Below are 23,434 nucleotides of genomic sequence, written 5' to 3' on the forward strand. Positions count from 1 at the left end.
TGACGTCCGGATTCCACCCTCAATTCAATGGGCAGACGGAACGCCTCAATGGTACCTTGGAGCAATACCTGCGATGCTATGTGAACCTCCAACAGGATAATTGGGTCTCTCTACTACCTCTGGCCGAGTTCTCTTACAATAACTCTTTTCATTCTACTCTCGGTCTAACCCCTTTTTACTGCAACTACGGTTATCACCCACGGTCTGTACTGCCCGTCTCTAACACATCTACCAGTTTACCCACTGTAGATTCCACTCTCGCCATATTGCAGGACGTTCACCTGCAGGCCAAACAAAACCTTAGTGAAGCCCAAAAAAGATACAAGATGCAGGCCGACAAACATCGCAACCCGGTCCCTAGATGGGAGGTGGGTTCTCGTGTCATGTTATCCACGAGATACTTACCACGATGGGCACACCCTTCCAAGCTTTCCACTAGATATCAGGTCCGTACGAGATCACACAAGTTATCAACCAGGTGGCTTTTAGATTAAAACTACCCAAAGGTCTGCAGAGTCCACCCAGTGTTTCATGCTTCCCAACTGAAACTTTTTCATGAAGACACTTGGTCCTGTCAACCCAAAAGAACCCTCTTGCCCACTGATTCTACCCAGGAGTAATTTGAGGTGGCCCAAATCTGTGATTCCCGTTACCGCCGGGGTAGGTTGGAATACCTGGTACGATGGAAGGGTTATCACTGGTCAGAAAACTCATGGGAACCAGCCTCCCACGTCCATGCCCCACTTTTAGTCCGCAGGTTCTATCACTTTCATCCTGGCAAACCTGGGGGAGGCCTCCCTAGGAGGGGGCATACTGTCACATCGCGGCAGGGATGGCGGGTATGGAATTGCTGGCGCGGGATCGCTGGCGTGACAGTCCGTCATTGATTTTCATGCTCGGCTGATCCCTGCGTCGTCCTAGACGTTGCGCGCGTACGTGGCCGGAAGTATAAAGATCATCGCTTCCGGGTTACGTACGCGTTGCAACGTTCCGGGTTCTTTCCTGTGTTGTTGCCGCTCCCGTTGTTGTTTCCCGCTGTTAGCCCGTTTAGCAAATTTCTCAGCACCCTTGCCTTGCTGGGTTTTGCTTCTGCTACTCCCTTGTTCCAGTTAGATTTCCCTTCCTTCCCTCCTCCTCCCGTTTCGCTGCCTGCCTTTCCTTTCCTCTTTTTTCCTCCTTCTCCTGTCCTCTGCCTGTCCTAGCTCCTTTTTTCCTTTTCTTTCCCTCCTCGCCTGTTTCCTTCTAATCTTCGTTGTTTTCTTTCATCCTTGGCCTGCTTCTGGACTGCCTTTGCTACTCCCTTGTACCTTGTTGGATCTGCTGGTTACCGGACCCGTGCCTACTCACCGTACTGCCTTTGCTACTCCCTTGTACCTTGTTGGATCTTCTGCTTACCAGACCCGTGCCTACTTACCGAACTGCCATTGTTTTTCCCTGGTACCTCACTGGACTTTCTGGTTCCCAACCTGTGCCGGTTGGTTGGACTGCTCATCCATCACCTACCTTTCTTCAGCGCATCAGCCAACTTTGCCAATTCTACCAGAAGGAAGTCTTTAGGGGTTTTTTGTGACTTTGGCTTTTTCCCCTGGGTGGCGCTCCCGGTGGGGACGCCCCCTTTGCCCCTATCTTAGTGGCACAGTGGCATCCTATCGAGGGCGTCCTTATCTCCATAAAAAAAAGGAGAAGCCTTCAAGACGCAAGGAAGGAAAACCCAAGAAGAAAGTGGAAGGTGAGGAGTTGGGGGAAGGGGGAGAATCTGCTTTATCGTCTGAAGAAGAGGATATAACCGATGTTTGTGACAGGTGCGTGTTTGGGCCTCTTTCAATTGTTCCTTGGCTTCCTTGTGAATGTTGATGAGTCTGTATCCACGAGTCGAGAGTAGGTACTGGAGTGGGGTGTGGAAGAACAGAAGGTGAAACTGACGGGTGAAAACCTTGACTGCAATAGAAAGGGCTGACCTTGAGTGCTGAATAGTCGGAATTGTTGTAGGCAAACTCGGCCCGGGCTTTGAGGAGAGACCAGTCATCCTGAACCTTGGTGGCAAAGCAACGAAGGTATTGCTCCAGAGTTTGATTTACACGTTCCGTGGCTCCGTTGGTTTGTGGGTGATAACCTGATGAGAGAGCGCGTTGGATCCCTAGAATACGACAGAGATGTTGCCAGAACTGTGTAACATATTGAGGTCCTCAGTCCGATATGATCTTGGAAGGAAGTCCATGGAGACGGAAAATATGTTCCAGGAAGATTCCAGCAAGTTCTGATGAGGATGATAGTTTATACAAAGGAGTGAAATGAGCCATATGGGTTAACAAGTCTATGGTTACCATGATGGTCGTGTACCCTCGGGGAAGGTGGTAACTCCACAATGAAGTCTGTAGCAATAAACTCCCATGGTCTTGTTGGCAGCGATGGTTGCAGTAGAAGACCCTCTGGTCTCTTGTTATCATGTTTGTTTTAACTGCAGAAAGTACAAGCCTTGACGTACTGTTTTACGTCGGTCTTCATTTGAGGCCGTTATACTACAATGACCGGAGTGAGGGGTATCATGGCAGAGGTTTATTATCTTGTAATTTCTGCGTAGGAATGACCAGTGTATTGTCTTTGAATAGAAACTCTTCCTTGACTCTTAGATTCCATGGATTCTTCCTTGAAAGTTCCTTCCAGAGCTCAGAGGACTGGGTTTGCACTCGGATTTCTTCCAGGAGGTTGATTGCTTGAGCTACAAAGATTGGGGAAACATCTTAGGATAGGCCTTGTCCTCAGTGGCTGCGTAGTCTGGACGTCGAGATAAGGCGTCAGCAATCATGTTTTGCGATCCAGGAACGTGAGTGATTTGGAACTGGTATTGGGCAAAGAAGTAGGCCCAACGGGCCTGACGACTGTTCCTGCACTCCAAAGACTGTAGGATTTGGAGATTCCGATGATCTGTGTGGACCTGAACTGGATATCTAGCACCCAGAAGTAGGTGTCCTTTTCCAGGACGGAATAGTGAGTCTCACTTGAGGTCAGGGTTCGTGAAAGGTAAGCAATGGGGTCTTTCAGTCCATCCTCAAGTTCCTGTTTCAAGACCGCCCCTATGGCGTAGTTAGAGGCATCCGTTTCCACTAGAAATAGGTGATTTGTGTCGGGCTGGGTCAGGATGGGGGCTTGTGTGAACTCTGTCTTCAATCGTTGGAATGCCTTATCTTGCGATCTAGACCAGATAAAGGGGGTGTCCTTCTTCAATAGAGCTACGATAGGCTGAACAATCTCGGAAAAGGTAGAAATAAACTTCCAGTAGAAGTTGGCGAGCCCCAGGAAGGATTGCACCTGTTTCACAGAAGTGGGAGCGGGCCAAGCCAGTATGGCCTTTACCTTCGAAGGGTCCATGCCAATTCCTTCTGGGCTAAGGATGAATCCTAGGTAGTGAACAGAAGTAACGTGGAACAAGCATTTTTCGGGTTTGGCTAACAATTTGTTTTCACGAAGTCGTTGTAGTACTGCCTTTACGTTTTCTTCATGTTTTAGAGGATCTTTGGAAAAAATCAATATGTTATCCAGATAGACAATGACGAAGAGGAACAACATATCAGAGAACACCCTGTCCATAAAACGCTGAAAGACTGCGGGAGCATTGGCCAGTCCAAAAGGCATGACTAGGTATTCGAAGTGACCAAAGGGTGTTCTAAAGGCTGTCTTCCATTCGTCCCCTTCCCGGATTCGTATTAAATGGTAGGCACCCCGATGATCCAGCTTCGTGAAAATTATGGCTCCTCTCACAGCTTCTAGGATATCCGAAATCAAGGGCAGTGGGTATCGATCTTTGAGGGTGCATTGATTTAAGCCTCGATAGTCGAGGCAAGGTCTGAGTTCCTTGGTGTCTTTCTTGGGAACGAAGAACAATGAAGCACCCACTGAAGATTTCGAGGGTCTTATGGTGCCGTTTTCAAGATTGGTGTCGAGGTATTCCCGAAGAGCCTTTTTCTCAGGTGGTTCGGAAAGGATGAACATTCGGCCGAAGGGAATTACAGCTGAGGGATCTGTATCAATGGCACAGTCTTCAGGCCTGTGAGGGGGTAATGCTTGGACTATGGCGGTAGAAAATACATCAGTAAACTCCTGATAGGACTCTGGAACTTGTATGATATTGGAATCCATGAGCAATGTTTCTTGGTCTCTTGGAGGTTCTTCAGGAGTTATCGAGGAAGGCCCCAGGGATAGACAGTGGGACATACAGAACTCTGAGCCCAGGAATAATGATCCTGCTGTCCAATTGATATAGGGATTGTGCTTTTGTAACCAGGGCATACCCAAAACCATGGGGTAATGGGCTGACTTTATGATGTCGAATGTAATCCGCTCTTGATGATGATTTATGGAAAGTTGGATCTCTTTAGTCTACAGGCTTATGGGTCCTGAAGAAAGGGGTCTTCCATCAATTGCTTCCACCGGCTGCATGGTGTTTCGTGTCTCATACAGAATATGATGACTAACAACCCAGTCTTGATCAATGAAAATTCCCATAGCTCCGCAGTCCACCAAGGCCAGAATGGGATAGGTCTTGTCTTCGGAGGGCGAGAGGAAGGCCTGTAATATCACCAAACTATTTTGTCCAGGAGAGTTCAAGGATGGAATTGATGTGGAGCAAACATCTCTCTCCCGACACCTTGCTCCATCTAGGATCGGGAGCTGGCGTTTCCTGAACGCCGTGAAGGGGCTAGAGGGCATTCTCTAACAAGATGTTTATCCGAGGCACAATACATGCACAGGCCTGTGTGGATCCTTCTCATCCTTTCCTGAGGGGAAATAGGCCCACGGAAGGCTCCGATTTACATGGGTTCCGGATCTGTGTCAGGGGTTGGGTCAGAATTGGTTTTAACAGAGGTCTCAAGGGAATTCTTTTGAAAAGGTGTCTTGGTCTTTCTCCTTTCAGCCTTTCTTTCCTGGATTCGAAAGTCTATCTGCGGGGCTAGTTCCATAAGAGCCTGGAGAGAACTAGGACGAGCCACCCAGGCTAATTCATCCTTAATGTCCTCGTTTAGACCCCTGCGAAATAGAGTGAAACTTGCTTCAGAGGACCAATCCGCTTCCTTGACCAGTTGTTTGAATCCGGTGACGTATGTTAGCATATCCTGGGAGCCCTGTCGGAAATCAAGTAAGCGTTCTTGAGCACTAAAAACCTGTTCTGGGCGGTCGAACATAGTCTTGAGTGCCTGAATGAATCCATCATAATCATCCGGGAGGGCATCCCCTGAGTTGACTAAGGGCGTAGCCCAGGTCAACGCGTTCCCTGTGAGGTGCGAGATAATGAAGCCCACCTTCGCCCTAGAAGTTGAAAAATAATAGGGCTAAAAGGTGAAATGCACCAAGCAGGAATCCAGGAATCCACGTAAGGATTTTGCCGATCCATCATATTTGTCCACCACTCCACCAAGTAACACACTGTCCTTGTTAACGGGGTCGCGAGACAAAACTAGCTGCTTTAGCGCAGCATTCTCAGCCTTTAAGTTCTGTACTTCAGTTGTGAGCTCTTGCATGCCACGCATAAGGTCCTGGACTGCTTTCTCCATAGCAGTATCAGTGTCGGTCGTTTGGCGTCTCAAACTGTCGCAAATCTCCCCCCGTCTCACCTTGGATCGCTTCTTGCTCTGTTCCGCGGGAGGATTCCTCTTGTGGACAGATCGGGTCTTGTATAGACTCGCTCGAGTCTCGTCCGGCTGCAGAGCGCGTTCAGAGTTCCGGGAAGGCCGCTGTTCCAGAATGTCCAGGAAAGTAAGTAGCGGTCGATAAGAATGGGGATTCCAGGAGTCAAATTGAGGGAAAAGGGGGAAGGAAGGAGGAAGGAAACCAGGATCTTGGATAGAAGATTCGCCGAACAGCACACACACGTCAAGTCACTACTATCCTAGGCGTTGAGACGCGCAGGGGCGTGGCCAATTTATAGGACGTGCCGTGTGCGACGTGAAGGCTGGTGTGAGGCAAGTCGCTTCTTGCGGCCATGTTGGGAGTAACAAGGAATTCAAGCCCCGGCGCGATAAGGACCAGGAGGTCCAGAAGGGGCAAGATCTATGGGTCATGACAGATGGTTAAGCCAACTGAACATCGTGCCTGGTGCCCAACAGGGGCTTCCTGCAGCATTAACGTAGTGTTCGAACAGTGGAACAGTCCCCTGTTGCCCGTACCCACCCCCTCCCACACCATCGGGCCCAACTTGATGATGAACCCTTTAACTAACTTGTGGATGTTCCCAAAGAAGGGGACGAGTGCAGCAACTCCGCTTCGAGGTCGGGCGCATCTCATCCGGCAGTGTTAGAGGATGAAGGGCAGTGGAGTTCCCCCTGCTTCATCCTGTTTCCAGCATTTACAGTGACCAGCATAGACCAGCCATGACTGCAGCTGGGACCAATGAGTAGGAAGACGGGTTATACAGGTTGTTGCAAGTCGTTCTGGTCAAGCTCCCGTCTTCCAGGCGGGAGGGGTATCGAGGCTTCCATGTAGGCCAAAGCTGTTGCAGGAGATTCGAAAAAGTGCGCTCTTCCAGCATGTTGTATATGAAGTTTTGCCGGAAAGAGAAGGGCGTAGGGGACCTGTCTCAATCGTAGCTGGCGCTTGACAGCTTCGTAGGATCGTCTTTGAGTCTGGACCCTGGGTATATATGGATGTTGTCGTTACCCAACCTCAGGGGTCCTTTCTCTCTTGCCAGTTTAAGGATGGCGTCCCTGTCCCTGTAGTTCAACAGTTTGGCAATCACCGTGCGGGTAAGAGCCCCTGGTCTGGGTGGCAGAGAGATTTCAAAAGGTCTTCGATTCGGGACTCCATTGGACCCTTGCAGAAGGTCTCCGAAAGGCCGACTATGTGGATATTGTTCCGTCTGGACCGGGATTCCAAATCGTCGCACTTGTCACGGAGTTTATTCTTTTCCCCTCTAAGGAGCGCAATGTCCTGGGTGTTTTGCCGAGTAGAGTCCTCATTCGTGCCAATTCTGCTTTCAGCTTCTGTGATTCTGGCACTTTCCTTGTCTAGGCAAGTTTTTAGGGAGCCTATCGTGGAGACAATGTCATCAAGTTTGACATTAATGGCCAGGAACCCAATTTGAACTGTTGTCAGCAGATGATCAAATTTCGTATCTTCTGCATTTAGGGGTGAGGCCGGAGGTTGCAGATCCGGGCGTTCAGGAGATGATTGTGAGCTGGTAAAGGAGTCTATAGGCCCCGCCTTCCTAGTTTTGCCCGCGTTCTTTCCAGGCATTGTGGAGGTGGAGAAACGGCCTGGGCCTGATGGTATGAGAGGGCCACGTGATAAAGTGTGGTGGAGAACGGCTCAGGAGAGCGCAAGGTCCGCAGGGATCCCGGTTTACCCGAAACGTCGGTTGTTCCAAGATGGCGTGCTCCGGCAGCTGGGTTCCGAGGAGGGGGCCGGCACGCCGCGGCCCCAGGGACGCAGCAACGAGGGGCCCGAGGAGGCCTCGTCGCGAACACTTTCCACAGTGGGAGGGATATTGCAGGGCGCTCTTTGCCGGGCAGAGCACAGTATGTCCAGAGAATGTGTGGCGCAGCGTATCGTGGCCGCAGTCCGCCAGTCTCGCTCTGCCCACTGTGAGGCCCGGTGTAGGAGAGAGCCGCGGTGCCCACGTAGATTTTTATGGAGCTGCGAAGCGGCTCGAGTCCGTGGCTTCAAGGTCCACCAGGGTTCCCAAACTTGGGAAGTCCGATTTCGGTCGGGATTTCGCCTGCAAGTTCAGGAATTTCTCTGGGAACAGTGCGGGTAGCTTACGAGGCTTAATGCAGTCTGGAAACGGGGGATAATTCAATCAGGATTCATGCTGGAGAGGAGCTCCTCACTCAAGCGGCCATCTTGTTGCGCAACAGCGTCCCCTCCCTGCTCAGGTGTTTTTGCGATGGGGTGGGGAGTAGGACATTATCTCATGCCCTAGTAGGAGGAGAATATTTAATCTTTTTGAGGGGTGAATGCACCTAATGAGGGGAAGGGCAGTAGAAGGGATTATTGCATTTCCTTAGGGTAAGGTGTGCATTTCTTTCAGGGTGGTGGGGGCTGCTATTGTAGGGTAAGTAGGTGTGATGGCTGTTGCATTTCTTTTTTGGGTATTCTGCTTGCTCGATTGAGGGGGGGGTTGCACACTTAGTGATACAATGCTCCTTCAAATTTGTTTTCCTATGGTTTTGTGCTTCTGTAGCTCAATTGAAAGATTTTAGCTGATGATTCATATGCCTTCATTAGACATTAAACCAAATTGCTGGTCCATCTCTGTATTTGTTTTCTATTCTGCAGTGACTTTCCTAGCTGGATGACCTCTTTGACCTCATTGTACAATCACTTGAGCCCTTAAATGTGTGCCATTTGATATTAAAGGTCTGCTTCTTTGTTCTCTCCAAGCAGGGAACCTGTCAGTCTTGTGGAGCTGGAGGACCGAACCTTTGGGCCTGTCTCCAGGTAATGTTCTTTGTTGCAGTATCTTCATTGATATGGGCTTTCTTCTTGAGGTCACCAACAACCTTGTTAATTATATATTGTGAATTTTAAAGACTAGTCCATCAGGGAACATACCTGGTTACATACATAGTGTGAACTTTGAAGCCTAAAATATCAAGTAGCATAACATTTGTGAGGAGTCCCAGAGTATTGTCACTGCTCCCAGGAATCGGGGGGCTTTCCATGGGGCTAGGGAGGTGAGACTGCCACCCGACAGTCCCACTAGAGGTGGTACTCAGCGGGTGAATCTAATGGGGAGGGAAATCCTCCATGGGACCAGTGACGATCGCCTTGGGAGAGCGCAGTATACACCCCCTCCATTTCTGTCCCCTCTTTCCTCTCACCCCACTCAGTCCACTGTGGTTCCCCACACGTCTGTGTCTCTCTGTAGGATAGAAGACCCCATTGTGACAGATTATTATTATTATATTTATTATTGTCTCGGGAGGATAGCTCAGGGGCAACGTACTTGCCTTGGAAGCAAGTGGACATGGAGCAAGACAGGTTCGATCCCCTGGTCCGCGCTTAAAAACCTCTGGCTATTAAGCGCGTTATAAATAACCAATCATATCATATCATATATATCATATAATTGAGCGCAGACCTAACTTCAAGAATCAACAGACCGCTTTACAGAGGTATACAAAAATACAGATACATAATGGATCACTTTACAGAGGTATACAACAGTTGTAAGGAAGGCATGGTATCAACCGTAAGACAGACACAAGTGCCCACAGTTCAATGATGTTTATTGAACTTAAATTGGGTTTGAAAAACACCTATCTAATCCTAAATCGAAAGATGGGAGCAAGCAACGACAATCCAATAATAATAACGCATTCCTGGTGGTATCTTGTTAAAATAAAAGGGCCTATTCTAAGAAAACCTATTGCCAATCCTTACCTCTAAATTCAAATAGTGTGGGAAATAATGTTATGCAAAAAGAAAATCATCTTGAACTCATGGTGGCCCTGAATCATGCTGTTCCCATCTTCATCTTGTATCCTGGCTTGCAACATTATGTGTTACTACTGACTTCTGCAATTGTATTCACTCTCCCTTCTTGCTTCTCCACTCTTTTTGACTGCTTACTCTCTGTTCTCTCTGCCTCTCCCTTTCTCCCTTTTCTTATCTCCTCCCCTCCTCCCCTTACTTTCTTCTATGCAATTACTGTATCATAATTGTCCCTGGACCTAGTATGATAGCAACCTTGTCTGTCTCCTTCCCCCTCCACCTTACTTGTATTTGTCCCCCCCCCTCCAGCACTATCTGAAATGTCGTCAGGTCTAGAACGATAGTTGCTTGTTTTGTTCCTCCCCCGCTTTCTGCACCCCTCTCGCTCACCTTTTGTTTTTCTCTGGCTCTGCCAGAAATGTCTTCAGGCATAGTACGGTAGTCGTCTGTCTGTTTCCATTCCTTCCCACTCTCCCACTCCCTTCCTTATTTATGTCTTAGCTTTTGCACTGAAATGTTGTCAGGCCGAGTGCGATAGTTAATTATTATTATTATTTTTTATTTGTTTTATTTGTGTTTGGTTTATTTAAACCTTTACAAAAGCATAAAAACAACAACACACATGTAAAGAAAAGGTAATACAACAACCAATAATACATAGATAAAGACTAAACAAATAGTCCTAACAATACACCTGCTAGTTTTCACATTGCAGACAATACTATTACCGTCCAAAAGAAAGTCAAGACCTTGGGAGTTGTTCTTGATGAAGACCTCTCCATGAAATCCCACGTCTCCCGTATTAAATCCAGTTGCAGTCTTATAAACAAGAGAATAGGATGCATTCGACCATTTATATCGGAAGAGAACTGTGCTCTCCTGTCTACAGCACTGATTAATTCAAGGCTTGACTACTGCAACAGTCTCTTAGCGGCACTACAGCTTCTAACATCCAATCACTACAGGTGGCTCAGAATAATGCTGTGCGTAATGTCTTTAATCAATCTCGTCGAACACATATTTCCACCTTCAGGAAAAAATGACACTGGCTTCCAGTTAAGCATCATATGACACACAAGTTGCTCACCAAGACCCACAAATGCGTCAGTCTAAGTAGTGCTACATATCTGTCAGCTCGGATTAGCACCAAGCCTAATGTGAGGAATCTTCGCTCATCCTCAGCGATCACTCTTAAACACCCCAAATTTAGGACAGCCAAATTTGGAGGTACCACTCTTGATGCTCAGGGTCCCCTTCTTTGGAACACACTTCCAGCCCGGATACAGCAGATCCAGAGCTATGCCGTGTTCAAACGTTCCATAAAAACTCACTTCTTCAACTTGGAATAATTCATTGAGTCCTCTCTCCTTTCTGCCTCATGTGCCTGTCTGTCTTTGTCTTGTCTCTGTGTGCACCCTGAGGCCCACGGGCATGTTGGTGCGTTATAAAAATTAAAATAAATAAATAAAACACAATGTTACCATTAATTAATCACAAACATACAATTTTTAAAATGTAGACTGCAGAATTCACATACATCCTCAAACTATAAACGCTTAACTCCACATATTAGAATGCATACAAATTTCAAACAAACAATTGCTAATTATACACAATATTTCATTATTGAATAAATTCATTAAAACCAATCCTCATTTCATGTACTATTGTTTGGCTAATTTCTGGCTCATCAATCATTATGGTAATATCACATTGTATTTACGTCAGACCACAGATATTTTTCAAGAAAACAATTAGTCTGATTTGTAGTGCACTTATATTACCATGCAACGTTTGACGCCATAACAGTTCTCTATTCACCAAGTAAACAGAATCTACAAACTGTGCAAAATATAACATCCTCTGAGGGAGCAGTACAGGGCAAACAAGCAGTAAGTGTTGGAGAATTGTTTCTACACCCTCCACTTTGCAGAATCAGCATCAATTTACTATGCCACTGTTCCTATTCCTGATATTTAGTATCTCTTGGGTCTTCATGACGTTCATCCTGAAGCGTATAATTTCATTTCTAATCACCCTACTAGGGCACTTTCTCAAGTAACCTTCTAATTCGGGATAGAATTTCCAAAAAGAGCTTGCCTGGCAATAGATTCTAGATCGTAAAATAGATACATTATTATCGCACCAATCATTCCCTCTAAATATAATGTTTTACCTTATCTGGATTTTCTAGCAATGTAGTTATAGGCACTCCAAGATTCAGTAATAAATCTTCTATCGCTGTTTTTAATTCCCGTCATGAAGACCCCTGAGATTTCCGCTCCAGCTATAACATAGAAGTCTTCCTTTTTGGTTGTAAGACATTTCCTCCATAATAATGCTCTTTTCCATAACACGCAAGATTTCAGCGACTGTATCCCAAATTCGTACCTAATTAGTTCCATGGGAATGCTTTTTGGGAGAAAAAACAGCACCCCTCTCCACACAATTTTTTACACCACTTTAAGGTAATCCATAAAGTCATACGCAAAGAGCTCAAGACCATACAACAATCTTGTCAGAACTTTCAACCTGTAAAACTCTCTCACAGGTATCATGGAAAATGTTCCATATTTCCTTTCAACAAGGCGCATTTGTCTTAATGCTATATCTGCCTTTGCCTTCAAACAGTTTTTTGGCCATTGTTATAGATCCCGTTCCAATGAAGGAGTAACCCAAGTACCGTAGACCATTTGGAATCTTTACATGTTTTCCTTCACAGAGCCAATAAAACTTAATTTGGCTCTTATTTCCTCTACACAAGCGCATAATAGCTGTTTTGGTGGGGTTAATTTTAGGTTTTACTTCGCCCACAAATTTACTAAATTCATTCATCAAGCACCGGAGTCCCACAGCAGGAAGTCGTCCGCATAATAGATCCAACCCACACTGACACCACCTAACTTGGCGGCAACCAATCCTTTCTCCTCTAGGGCTTCACCCGCACCAGATACATAAAAGTTAAAAAGGGTGGGAGCCAGCATACACCCCTGTCATAAACCATTTGCGATGTCAATTTCCTTGGACATCAGTCCCTCAGAATTCAGGTGTACTCCTATTTTCATACTGGAATATAGAGCTATGATTATATCTAACAAACCATACGGCATTCCCAGATCCCTTAGCCTGTGCCATAAAGTGGTCCGATCCACCATGTCAAAGGCCATACTGAGATCCATTGAGGCTATAAAAACAGGCATGATCCAGAATAGTATGGTCGGAGAGAAACAGAGTGGCTACAGAAGCACTTTCAATTCCCGCCCAGGGGTCTCTTCCCCATTTCGAACAGATGACCGTAAATGAAATAGAAGAATGGATCCTGGGATTTTCGGGTCTCCATGCCACCATAAAAAAAAATCATATGATAAAACTGGGAGGTTCTACTCCCCCTTTTAATAAGGGTATATGTGACGCCAAGAGAGGGCTAAGAGCAGAGGTGCGGGGTCTTAAGCATTTGCACATAGCGAGAACCACCTATTATGACAAAGTCAGAAAAGCCAAAAATAAATACAGAGCTAGTATTAGGAACATCAGAACAATAGAGAGGAATATCAGAAATCAGAAGCTGGTTAAAACTATTTGCTCTGGAAACTTGCGTAATATATGGCTACTATTAAATGAGAACAGAGAGAAGGTCAAGGGCCATTTAGATAATCCCATTGGAGAGGAAACATGGGTAAGATTTTTATTAGAGCGTAATTCTGGAGAGGTGGATGATCCAACTACATCAATAGTGAAGGTCCCCTTTCCTCCGCCCCTAGATGTCTCGGAAGAGGCCATATTTAATAAAATAGCCACCTTGAAAGCTTCCAGAGCTCCTGGCCCCAATGGGTTGGCCAATGTAGTTATTAAGAACCACCCTGCTTTTTGGGCATTCCTCCTATCTATACTTTTTAAAAAGGTCTTAGCTCAGGGGACGACTCCCCGCTCATGGCAAACGGCTATATTGGTGCCGGTGTTCAAAAAGGGTAGCCGCATGGATCCAAATAACTACAGGCTCCTTTCCATGCTAGATACCACGGGAAAACTCTTTGCAGCACTTTTGCTTATGGAGCTGCAGAATTGGGTTGAACATACCAACATTCTTAGCAAGTTCCAATGTGGTTTTCGCCGTGGTTTATCTACCACGCACAATCTGTGGGTGATGGATACACTTCGAACGCGGGCGCTTAGTAAGGGACAGCCCCCGCTCTATGCCCTATACATTGACTTTAAGGCTGCCTTTGACTCCATTTCAAGAGTTAGGCTGTGGACTAAGCTAGAAGCCATGGGTTGTCCGCCAGGTCTTCTCCACTATCTAAGACAGTTACATTATAATACCACGGTGTGCCTCAGATTAAACCAAGAGGGCACTATGACTAGACAAGTGAGACAGAATAGGGGGGTAAAACAGGGATGCGTAACTGCACCCCTGGTGTATAATCTATACGTTTATGATATCCCATTAGCACTGGCCGAGGCGGATAACTGCAGACCCAAAATGGGGGATGCACCGTGCACAGTCTTGGCATATGCAGACGACCTGGTCATCTTTGATAACACTATAGCTGGTATTAGGCGCTCAGCTGTGACTCTATGGGAATATGCTAAGATCAATGGTTTGTCGATCAACCTTGACAAGACAAAGGTGATCAGATTTACGAAGAAAAGAGTATCCCGAGTTGAGCTCTGGGTGCATAATAACAATATACTATATTCCCCTTCCTATCGGTATCTAGGTGTTGAAATTGAACCGTGGGGCGATTATTCCCTGTGCAGACAGGGGCGAATAACTAGGGTGCAGCAAGGAACCGCTTTAATTGCGTCATTCACCTGCAAGCAGGCCGGTTTTACTCTATGGGGACGAGACACTTATATATTCAAGTGTTTGCGCCCATGATTACGTATGGGCTGGAAGCCCTTACTTCATTCGACTTGGCCTGGTTGCAAGTGATGGAGGGAAAATTTTGGTGACGTATATTGGGATTACCTCCGAGTATCCCTATGGCCTTGATAAGGCTTGAGCTGGGTCTTCCTTCACTCAAAGCAATGGTACTTAAAAAGAGGGCGGGCTTCTATCTCAAAATGAAGAGCAGTTCTCCTAACCCATTATTGGCTACCATACATCAAGAAGTGAGCAAAAAAGATACCACTTCCCCCCTCCAGAAAGATATGATCAAATTTCTCAGAGACATAGGTTGGACTCATAGAGGGGCAACTGTTTCCCAGGACGTTTTAACAGAGCTTGGAAAAAAGGTAGACCTCTGGGACTGGTTGGAGAACTTCTCTCACTTGAGTAGTTTAAAGTCATGTGCTTTTGTTAAATATAGACTCTATAATTTTATGAAACCTCAAGCTTATTTGTACCTCTGCCCCTCCACAAGGCTCAGACAGTTTATTACTCTATTCCGCCTGGAGCAATTACAGACTTTGTATAATTTAGGATCTAGGGAAAAGATCGCTACTGCTGAGCGAGTATGTCGTTTATGTAACCTCCCTGAATGCCTGGAGACCGCCAAGCATCTACTAACCGAGTGCTCTGTATTGGGATCCTCAATCACCAAATATCTTGGGGAATTTGTGCACGACCTGCATTCTACATGTGAAAGACAATTCTGGCTTTATTGTACTAATACTTCTAACATGCATCTTTTTATTGCATTATATAATGTATGGCTACAGATCGAAAAAGGTATGGGCGCCTTGATTTAAAACGTCCTAATAGGAAGGTTTTTTATTAATATTCGAGTGATCCTGATCGGGAAGAGGTAATTCCTCTCCTACACAGCTAATGGGTACAGAGGCATGATGTCACTGGCAGGGGTGTATAACGCCTTTTAGAGAGGCAATCTGCATAACCATTATAATGTGTGTACAAATATGTAGCCAAGGATAAATGGCTAGATAGCATTTTGCATTTTATTTTATCTTCCTTTTGAAGTAATTTTGATATTTGTAAAGGTGCTATGTATTTAGGTATATATTTATGTTTATATTTGTAAAGAGCTTATTTTTCTATGCAATTTGTAATATGTGTAAAGTTTGAATTAATTTCAATCTGTATCACATTAAAGTACTATTATTATTAAAAACAGGCATGGAGCCCTTCTTTGATGCCGTTTTCTGTAAACTTCGAATTATCAAGTCACCACAGTCAGTCTGATGCCTTTTTTTAAATCCATTTGTTTTTTATCGAGAATTTAATTATCATCAATCCATTTCTGAATATGTGATAACACCAGTGAAGCAAAGATTTTTTAATCTGAGTCAGCTATAGCAATTGGCCTATAACTATTGTAAATCTAGAAAACGGTCCTATTCAAGCATAGAAAGTATATTATGTTGGCCGTAAACCAATCGCATCACATAATCATCATCGCAAGCACAGACTCGCCAGTATAACCATAGGGCGTCCATCTTGTGTAACATTCACCATTTGCTTACTTCCTTTCTGTTAAAATGCTTTACAAAACGTATTATATTCTGAATCTCAGGCACGGTACGAGGCCGCAGCTTGCATATTGAAAGAACAGCCCAGACAAGAATGCCAAAAAGTACAGAAATACATTGTTTTCCTCCCTCACTGAGTCCTTGAGAGCAAGCAGAAACTGCATTTAATCAGCGGCCCAGGTGCCGGCCTGTCTTCCTACAGCTGTAGAAACAGGTAGTTAAAACATGATTTAGACTTTTCTAGCGGTCCTCCTTCACGGATCTTCCTTAGAACAGGCTGACCCATAGTTCACAAATAGAAACTGGTAGATAACGTGCTTTGAAATGTGTCTCTCTCGCGAACATGATATCTTAAATTAACAAGAGCTTTGTGTTCTTAATAACAAGAACTATGTCTGCAACTGTTGCTAACTATGAGAAACGTGTCATGATGTGTCATAATTGTCAATCACCGAACCTTAGCTCAAGAAGATACATGATGGGCGGTTCTGATGTGCCTTGAAGGCTGTTTTTTTGTATATATGTAACTGTTCTTATGATGCTCGCTCTCTTGCGTTTCACGAGGTCTGGGTGACACACGTTGCGAGACGTTAGACCCCAGTTGGCCGACTGAGCATATTTTGCAATAAACCCTAGCACTTGAAAAATCGAACCTCGTGTCTGTCGTATCACTAGTATATGGTGATTGTGCCTTGGTTTCCATATGACAAGGGTCTTTAGGGCCTAGCACTAGTAGCTCTGTTCGAGAACCTTTTTTGTAAACGGCCAAGACAAAAGATAATTTCCATGAATATGGGATCGTCTTAGATTTAAGTACATCCGCAAAGAGAATATAAAGAACCCTTGCCGAGAAAGGAATATTATATTTCAGGATCTTATTAGACAGCTTGTTGGGACCTGGGGTCCTTGTATTTTTGGATCTTGTAATTAATCTAGAAACGTTCTCTACTGTATTTTCTATAGACCATTCCATTGAATTCTTTACTACAATTCCAATTCACCGTCTCATTACCTTTGTACAGATTACTAAAGTGATCTATCCATACTGATTCCTCAATGGGATAAATTATCATTTCTGCTTGTGTAGTTTCAAGATTATTAACAAAATCCCAAAAGTTGGATGGATTGTAACCCTTCAGAAAGTTTAGCATCTCTTCACCATCTCGCTGACACATCATTCCTCTGTGCTCTATCAACCAGTTCTTGAAATGTTGTTTTACACGTTAAATCTTGGTTAATGTGACAGAATCCCCCCGCCCCTCTTTCTTTAGCAGCCTTAATTCTTTACGCATTAACACTTTTTGGTCATGAACCATGCTATCAGTTTTATGTCTATGACACTGCTTTTTAATATGACTTATTTTTTTCTTGTCCTCTATCCTGCACATTGTTTCCTTCAAATAAGGCGAGAAATGTATAACGGAGTATCTTAATACTCTTGTTTCAAGTACTGATGTGTCATAATCATGTAGCATGGTTAGCATACGTTTATCAGTTTTCTTCTGCGTCCATTTAATCATACTTCCTCTTGGGTTTACCATGATGCCTACATCAAAGTAATTTTCTCTTGCCAAAATTCTCTCAAAATACACTGAAAGCATGCTGTGGTCACTAGTAGAGGAGACACTCAAATCGAATTTGATCATGCTTTTAATAAACTGGCAGGATAAGTAGATATAGTCAATTATTGAAGATGTTCCCCTTGCTTTCCACGTTGGAAGCTTATTCACAACCAAATCCAGGCCCTAAGTATTTGCAAATGTTAACCACAATGATCCTCAGAGTTTACTATTACCTCCCTTTTGAGTAGTGGGCCCTAGATTAGATCTCAATTCATCGCCTACCAACGGTTTTACATTACAATCCGTGTTTAGATCACCAGCAACAACTATTTGACCCTCTTGATTATCATATAGCCACTGGTCCATTAAATTACCCAAGGTTGTTAAATCGCTCTCAAGCTGCTTGTCAGAGTGATCCAACGGATTCCAGTAAATATTCGTTATCATTATCAGAAGAAAGCCCCCAGGTTCTACTACCAAAAATGTGGCTATTAAATTGGTATCCGATATCCTCCATTCTTCCCTTTTCTCAATCTGTTTCCCATGGCGAAAGGCCAGCAACAGCCCTCCTTTAGGCCTTTCCCTCAACCCTCCAGTAACACACATGCCTATTATATCAAAACTATCCCACAGTAAATTACCTCTTGCTCACATCTTCTGTACGATAGAGCAGCCATTAGTTTATCATTTTTTACTAGTTGAGAACTACCACGGGAGTTCCAACTAAGTAAACTCAAGGTCCCTGTTGAGCTAGAGAGGTTTTCCCAGTGTTTTTAGCTGGTTGATTGAATCACGCAGCGACTGGGCTAACCAGCGCCAATCTTGCTTAGCCGATCCCGTGAACTTTCTTGTTTCGAATGCTCTGTTTTTGCAAATTGAACTGACTCGACTCCCCTCCCAACAGTATCAGAGCACCACTCTGCTGGATGAGGTAGTGAAGTGTACTTTGTGAGGTCAAAACCACTCCTCTGCAGTACCTCCGCCTCTTTCATCAGCAGTGACCTTACCAGAGGAGAGGGTATCACAAGACGAACATAATCATATCTTTGCTTAGGTATAAAATCAACCAACAGAATGTCCGCTGAAGATATTAGACTCAGTTCAGGGATCTCGGCAAATAGAGACAAGATGTATGGTCTGTTCAAAGATGATGGATCTCCCTCATTGAATATATAGCTCAATATCAGGCTTGGATATCGTGCCTCTTATTAATCCTACCTCTACTTTCCTGTACCCTACACTGAACCTCATCATGCATTAACACTTCTTGCTTTTTACAAGAAACCTCAATGTGTGTTTTCTCACTAGAGGCCAATATGCTTTCTATTATGCGTCTCACTGTTTCTTCATCTAGTTTTAAGTTAGTCTGACCATTGTTTTCTTTTTCACTCAGAGAACTTTTTTCTAAATGTTCATGTATATTATTCTCAACAATTAGTTCAGACCCCACTTGCTCTTTTGTGACAGTATTGATTACAGTGTTGGATTCAGTCTTACTACCTTGTGCCTTATCCTTATGTCCTAACCCCTATTAACACAGTATGTTATAGTCCTTCTTTTGACTGGTACAGAATCCTCTATTTGCGTCACTTGCTGTTGATTATTATCTTTTACACCTTGTGCTTCATTCCTCAGTATCTTATCAGATGACCAGTTCTTACAATTGACAGATATTGGAGTCACAGTTCTGGAAAGGGCAGCCAGATTTTTAAAAATCTCAAAAATAACGTTAATACCATATTCTATCGATTTTAATTGCATTTCCAGACTGCACAAATCTTTTTTATTTTTCAAAACATCCGACAGATTATTTTCTCTCTCATGGTATTCACTTTGTGTGGACTGGTCTGTTCTAATTTATTTTAGATCTAGAGGTACCAATGAGAGTCTCAGTAGCTGTTGTTGCCTATACCATTTCTACAAGGGGGTGATTGTGCATCACTTCCTCCTGGCGGGCTTCTTCTATACTATTTCTTAGACCCTTATCTCTCAAGAATTTTCTTGATGACTTGTTCAGATTCATTTGACTGCTTGCTTTTTGTTGTTTAATTATTTTTCCGTGTTTTTTAGTTAATTTGACTTTGAATTTGGGTCATCAGCTTGCTCTATTACCAGGATTTCAGGATCAGATAATTCACCATTGACTATTCCCATAGTGGTCCCTGCGTTGGTTTTACTTCCTTTAGAGCACTCCTTTATCGCAGTATCGGTAATATCAATTACTTCTACAGCTACTGCTTGATAGCCAATTACTTGTTCCTTCTCATGACCTTTTCTTAAATGCAGTTCATTATGTATTTGTATTTCATGTGTCGTTTTTAACACAAGTTCTTGCAATCACTTGTGTAGTTTATTAGGTAACAAACCAAACAACCTTAGAACCCCATTCAGAACTTCTGTTTGTTTACGTAGTTCTTGTAGAATCAATCCAATATGTATCCCCAGCATTGTGGAAAGGTCAGACATGTTGTCGTTCTTATTACACTCATCTTCGTTTTCATCGTTGTGTATAGAGTGTCTGTCAGCCCTCTGAGAATGTTCAATCTCCACCCTTAACCTTTCTCCCCTTTCCTCCTCCTCACCTGAAGATTGGTCTTGAATGGATGATATCTGTGGTCTTCTAGCGCAATAATTCTTCTCCTTCTTTCTCCTTTCTTTTTTTTCTGAGAAAGTGTCTTTCTCACGAAAGGAAGCCACAGTGTACTGCTGTGAATAGCACTACCTGCGGCCCCTCTTCCGAGAGGGACAAACTGGGGAAAAAGCCAGCCGGCACAAAAAACCCCAGAGGTAGAACAGCAGCAGCGGAGGTCCGTAGTAAGGATTCCGGGTGGAAGATGGGTTCCGAAGGAACCGTAAGTTAGCCGATAATGACGGCCAGTGGAAGTCAACAGCACGGAGAAAGAACAGAAAGGGAGCGGGAGAAAGGGAGGCAACAAAACGGAGAGATCCAAGGGAGCAAGAGTAAGAGGGAAAGGAAAAACAAGAGGACCGTGAAACGGGAAGGCAGGAAGCGGCCCGAGGGGCAGCAGAGGGGAGAGGGGAAAAAGGAAAGAAACTAGCGTAAACAGCAACCGTAAGAAAGCAGTCAGGGAGCTGACCAAGCGGGTTGCAACGCACTGTGAGCTGGGGGGGGCGTGGCTGATAAGCTTCCCGGCTCGCAATGAAGGAAACGCTAGTCCGCTACAGCGACATCCGAAAAACGTGGTGGAACGCTGCAATGGCGGCCCCCAAGCCGCACCCTGGACCATAACGTCCACGGGAGGCGGCGTATGACAGTATGCCCCCTTCCAATGTTGCAACCCCCCGGCTTTCCAGGGTGAGCCCTGTGAAACTTCCGCAATAACCTAGGAGCATGAACAAAGGTAGAGGGTTCCCATGAATCTTCCGCCCTCGAGTATCCCTTCCAATGTATCAAGTATTCCAAGCGACCTCGCCTGTATCGAGAATCACATATTTGAGATACCTCAAACTCTGCTTCCTCCCGGGGCGGTGGATTCAGTGGAACCGAACGGGTAGAGGATCCCACGGGAGCCTCCCTGAGAAGAGAGGAATGAAAGACAGGATGGATCCTGTGCAAACAGGGAGGCAATTTAAGGCGAAAAGCCACTGGGTTGATTTTAGCCATGATAGGATAGGGTCCAATGAAACGGGGGGAAAGTTTGGAGGGATGAGTCCACCGGGGAAGATATTTCGTGGAAAGCCACACCCGGGTGCCCACCTTCCACTCCGGCACCGTCTGACGGTGTCGATCCGCTTGAGCTTTATTTGCCACTTCACTGTCCAAAAGACTGGACTGGGCAGTCTTGTGAGCCTCCTGAATCTTGGACAACACACCTTCTACAGCGGGTAGGTTGGATTCAATGGATGGAACAGGGAAAATAGTGCGAGGATGAAACCCATAAGTACAGTAGAATGGAGTGAGCCCAGAAGCGGAATGACGAGTGTTGTTGTAGGAAAACTCCGCCGTGGGAAGAAGAGACACCCAATTGTCCTGTTCCTGGTTTATGTAACAGCGTAAGTATTGTTCGAGAGTGCCATTTAATCGCTCAGTCTGCCCGTTGGTCTGAGGGTGAAAACCGGATGATAATGCCCGTTCAATGCCCAACCGATGACATAAGGCTGTCCAAAATTTTGAGACATATTGGCTGCCTCTATCTGACGTAATCTTGTCGGGAAGACCATGCAGACGGAAAATGTCCTTGAGAAATACCTCTGCCATTTCTGATGCCGTGGGCAATCCGGGAAGAGGGGAGAAATGAGCCATCTTGGACATATAATCCACTGTTACCATGATGCAGGTACAAGCATTAGAAATAGGTAGATCCACCACAAAATTGGTGGAGATGTGGCTCCACGGACGTAAGGGTATCGCACTCTGTTCAAGTAAACCCAAAGGCTTGGTAGTGCGATTCTTACTGCTGTTGCAGATCCTGCAGGATTGGACATAATGTCTGATTCCGGACCGCATTCCGGGCCAGTAGAAATACCTTTTGACAAGATCTAATGTGCCAGCCTGACCTCTATGTCCGGCCGTCTGGTGATCATGACACCATTGAATAACTTGTCGTTGGAGGGGACCTGGGGGAATAAACAACCGATGGTCCTGAAACAAAAGCCCTTCTCTGTCAATTAAAGCTATCTTCTCCTTGGGGGTAGCCAGAATCGTAGCTTCTTTAACCTGCTGGAGAAAACTGGTAACATGGAGGAAAACCCGATTTCTGGGAAACAGTCTTTCTGCCGGTGGTAAATGGGAAGCTTCCAATCCACCCTTCCGAGATAGCGCATCAGCAAGAAGATTCTGACTTCCAGGGATGTACGTAATGTGGAAATCATACTGGGAAAAGAAATGGGCCCATCGGGCTTGGCGAGAATTGACGCAGTCCATAGACTGAAGGACTTGTAAGTTCTTGTGGTCTGTTCGAATGGTGAACAGACAGTTACTTCCTTGCAGCAGGTGTCGCCATTCCTCACACGCGAGTTTCATTGCCAAGAGTTCCCTCTCAATGACCGAATAATTCTGTTGACTGGAAGTGAGGGTGCGTGAGAGATAGGCTATGGGATGTTCATTTCCGTTCTGTTCCTGGAGTAGGACTGCTCCTACGGCGGCAGCAGAGGCGTCAGTCTCTAGAATAAAGGGTTTTGTCTGGTCCGGGTGCCGCAGAATGGGAGCTTGACAAAACAGTTCTTTCAAGTGTTTGAAATTTCTTTCAGTTTGGTCATTCCATAAGAATGGTAACGAGGACTTTTTTTAGCAACTGAGTAATGGGTAACTCAACTTCAGAAAAAGAGGGAATGAAACGCCTATAGAAGTTGGCTACTCCCAGGAACTTCTGTACTTCCTTGACTGATCTGGGAGAGTGCCAGCTTAGAATGGCGTCCACTTTTCTTTGATCCATCAGAACTCCCTGTGATGAGAGTACATACCCCAGATAGGGCACGATGCTGACCCCGAACAGACATTTCTCCTTCTTTATCAGAAGCTTATGTGTTTTCAGATGTGTTAAGACTTCGGTGAGGTGTTTCTGATGCTGTTCGGAATCTTTAGAGAAAACAAGTATATCGTCCAGATAGACTATAACTGAAACAAACATAAGATCTGAGAAGACCCAATCGATAAATCTCTGAAACACTGCCGTTGACTTGTCCAAACGGCATGACATGGTATTCGAAAAGCCCGAATGGAGTACGGAATGCCGTCTTCCATTCGTCCCCTGATTGAATGCGCAAAAGGTGATAGGCACTGCATAGGTCTAATTTGGAAAAAATAGTCGCTCCTTGTACAGCCTCTATTATGTCAGAGATAAGGGGCATGGGATAGCGATCCCTTATCGTGACTTTGTTCAAACCACGATAATCGATACATGGTCTGAGTTCAGGAGAATCTCTGTTTGGTATGAAAAACAAGGGAGCACCTGCTGGGGACTTGGAGGGACGGATTAGACCATTCTGCAAGTTGTCGTCCAAATAAGTCCTGAGGGCTCTCTTTTCTGTTTGTGATAGGGAGAACATTCGACCAA

At 45.0% G+C, this 23,434-nt stretch overlaps 1 protein-coding gene across 6 annotated transcripts in view; it reads left to right on the forward strand.

The window, feature by feature from the left end:
• Nucleotides 1-23,434, forward strand: part of USP20 (ubiquitin specific peptidase 20) — a 587,649-nt gene that overhangs the window by 76,090 nt on the left and 488,125 nt on the right. For 5 of the 6 annotated variants that reach the window (XM_069609235.1, XM_069609237.1, XM_069609240.1 and 2 more), the window contains exon 3: nt 8,374-8,430. In XM_069609235.1, coding sequence (XP_069465336.1) covers nt 8,374-8,430 — 57 coding nt within the window. The remainder of the gene's footprint in view (nt 1-8,373; nt 8,431-23,434) is intronic. The other variant, XM_069609236.1, reaches the window with a different exon arrangement.

This window comes from Ambystoma mexicanum, chromosome 8 (genome assembly GCF_040938575.1).
Source record: "Ambystoma mexicanum isolate Mex_15411 chromosome 8, UKY_AmexF1_1, whole genome shotgun sequence".
NCBI lineage: Eukaryota > Metazoa > Chordata > Amphibia > Caudata > Ambystomatidae > Ambystoma > Ambystoma mexicanum.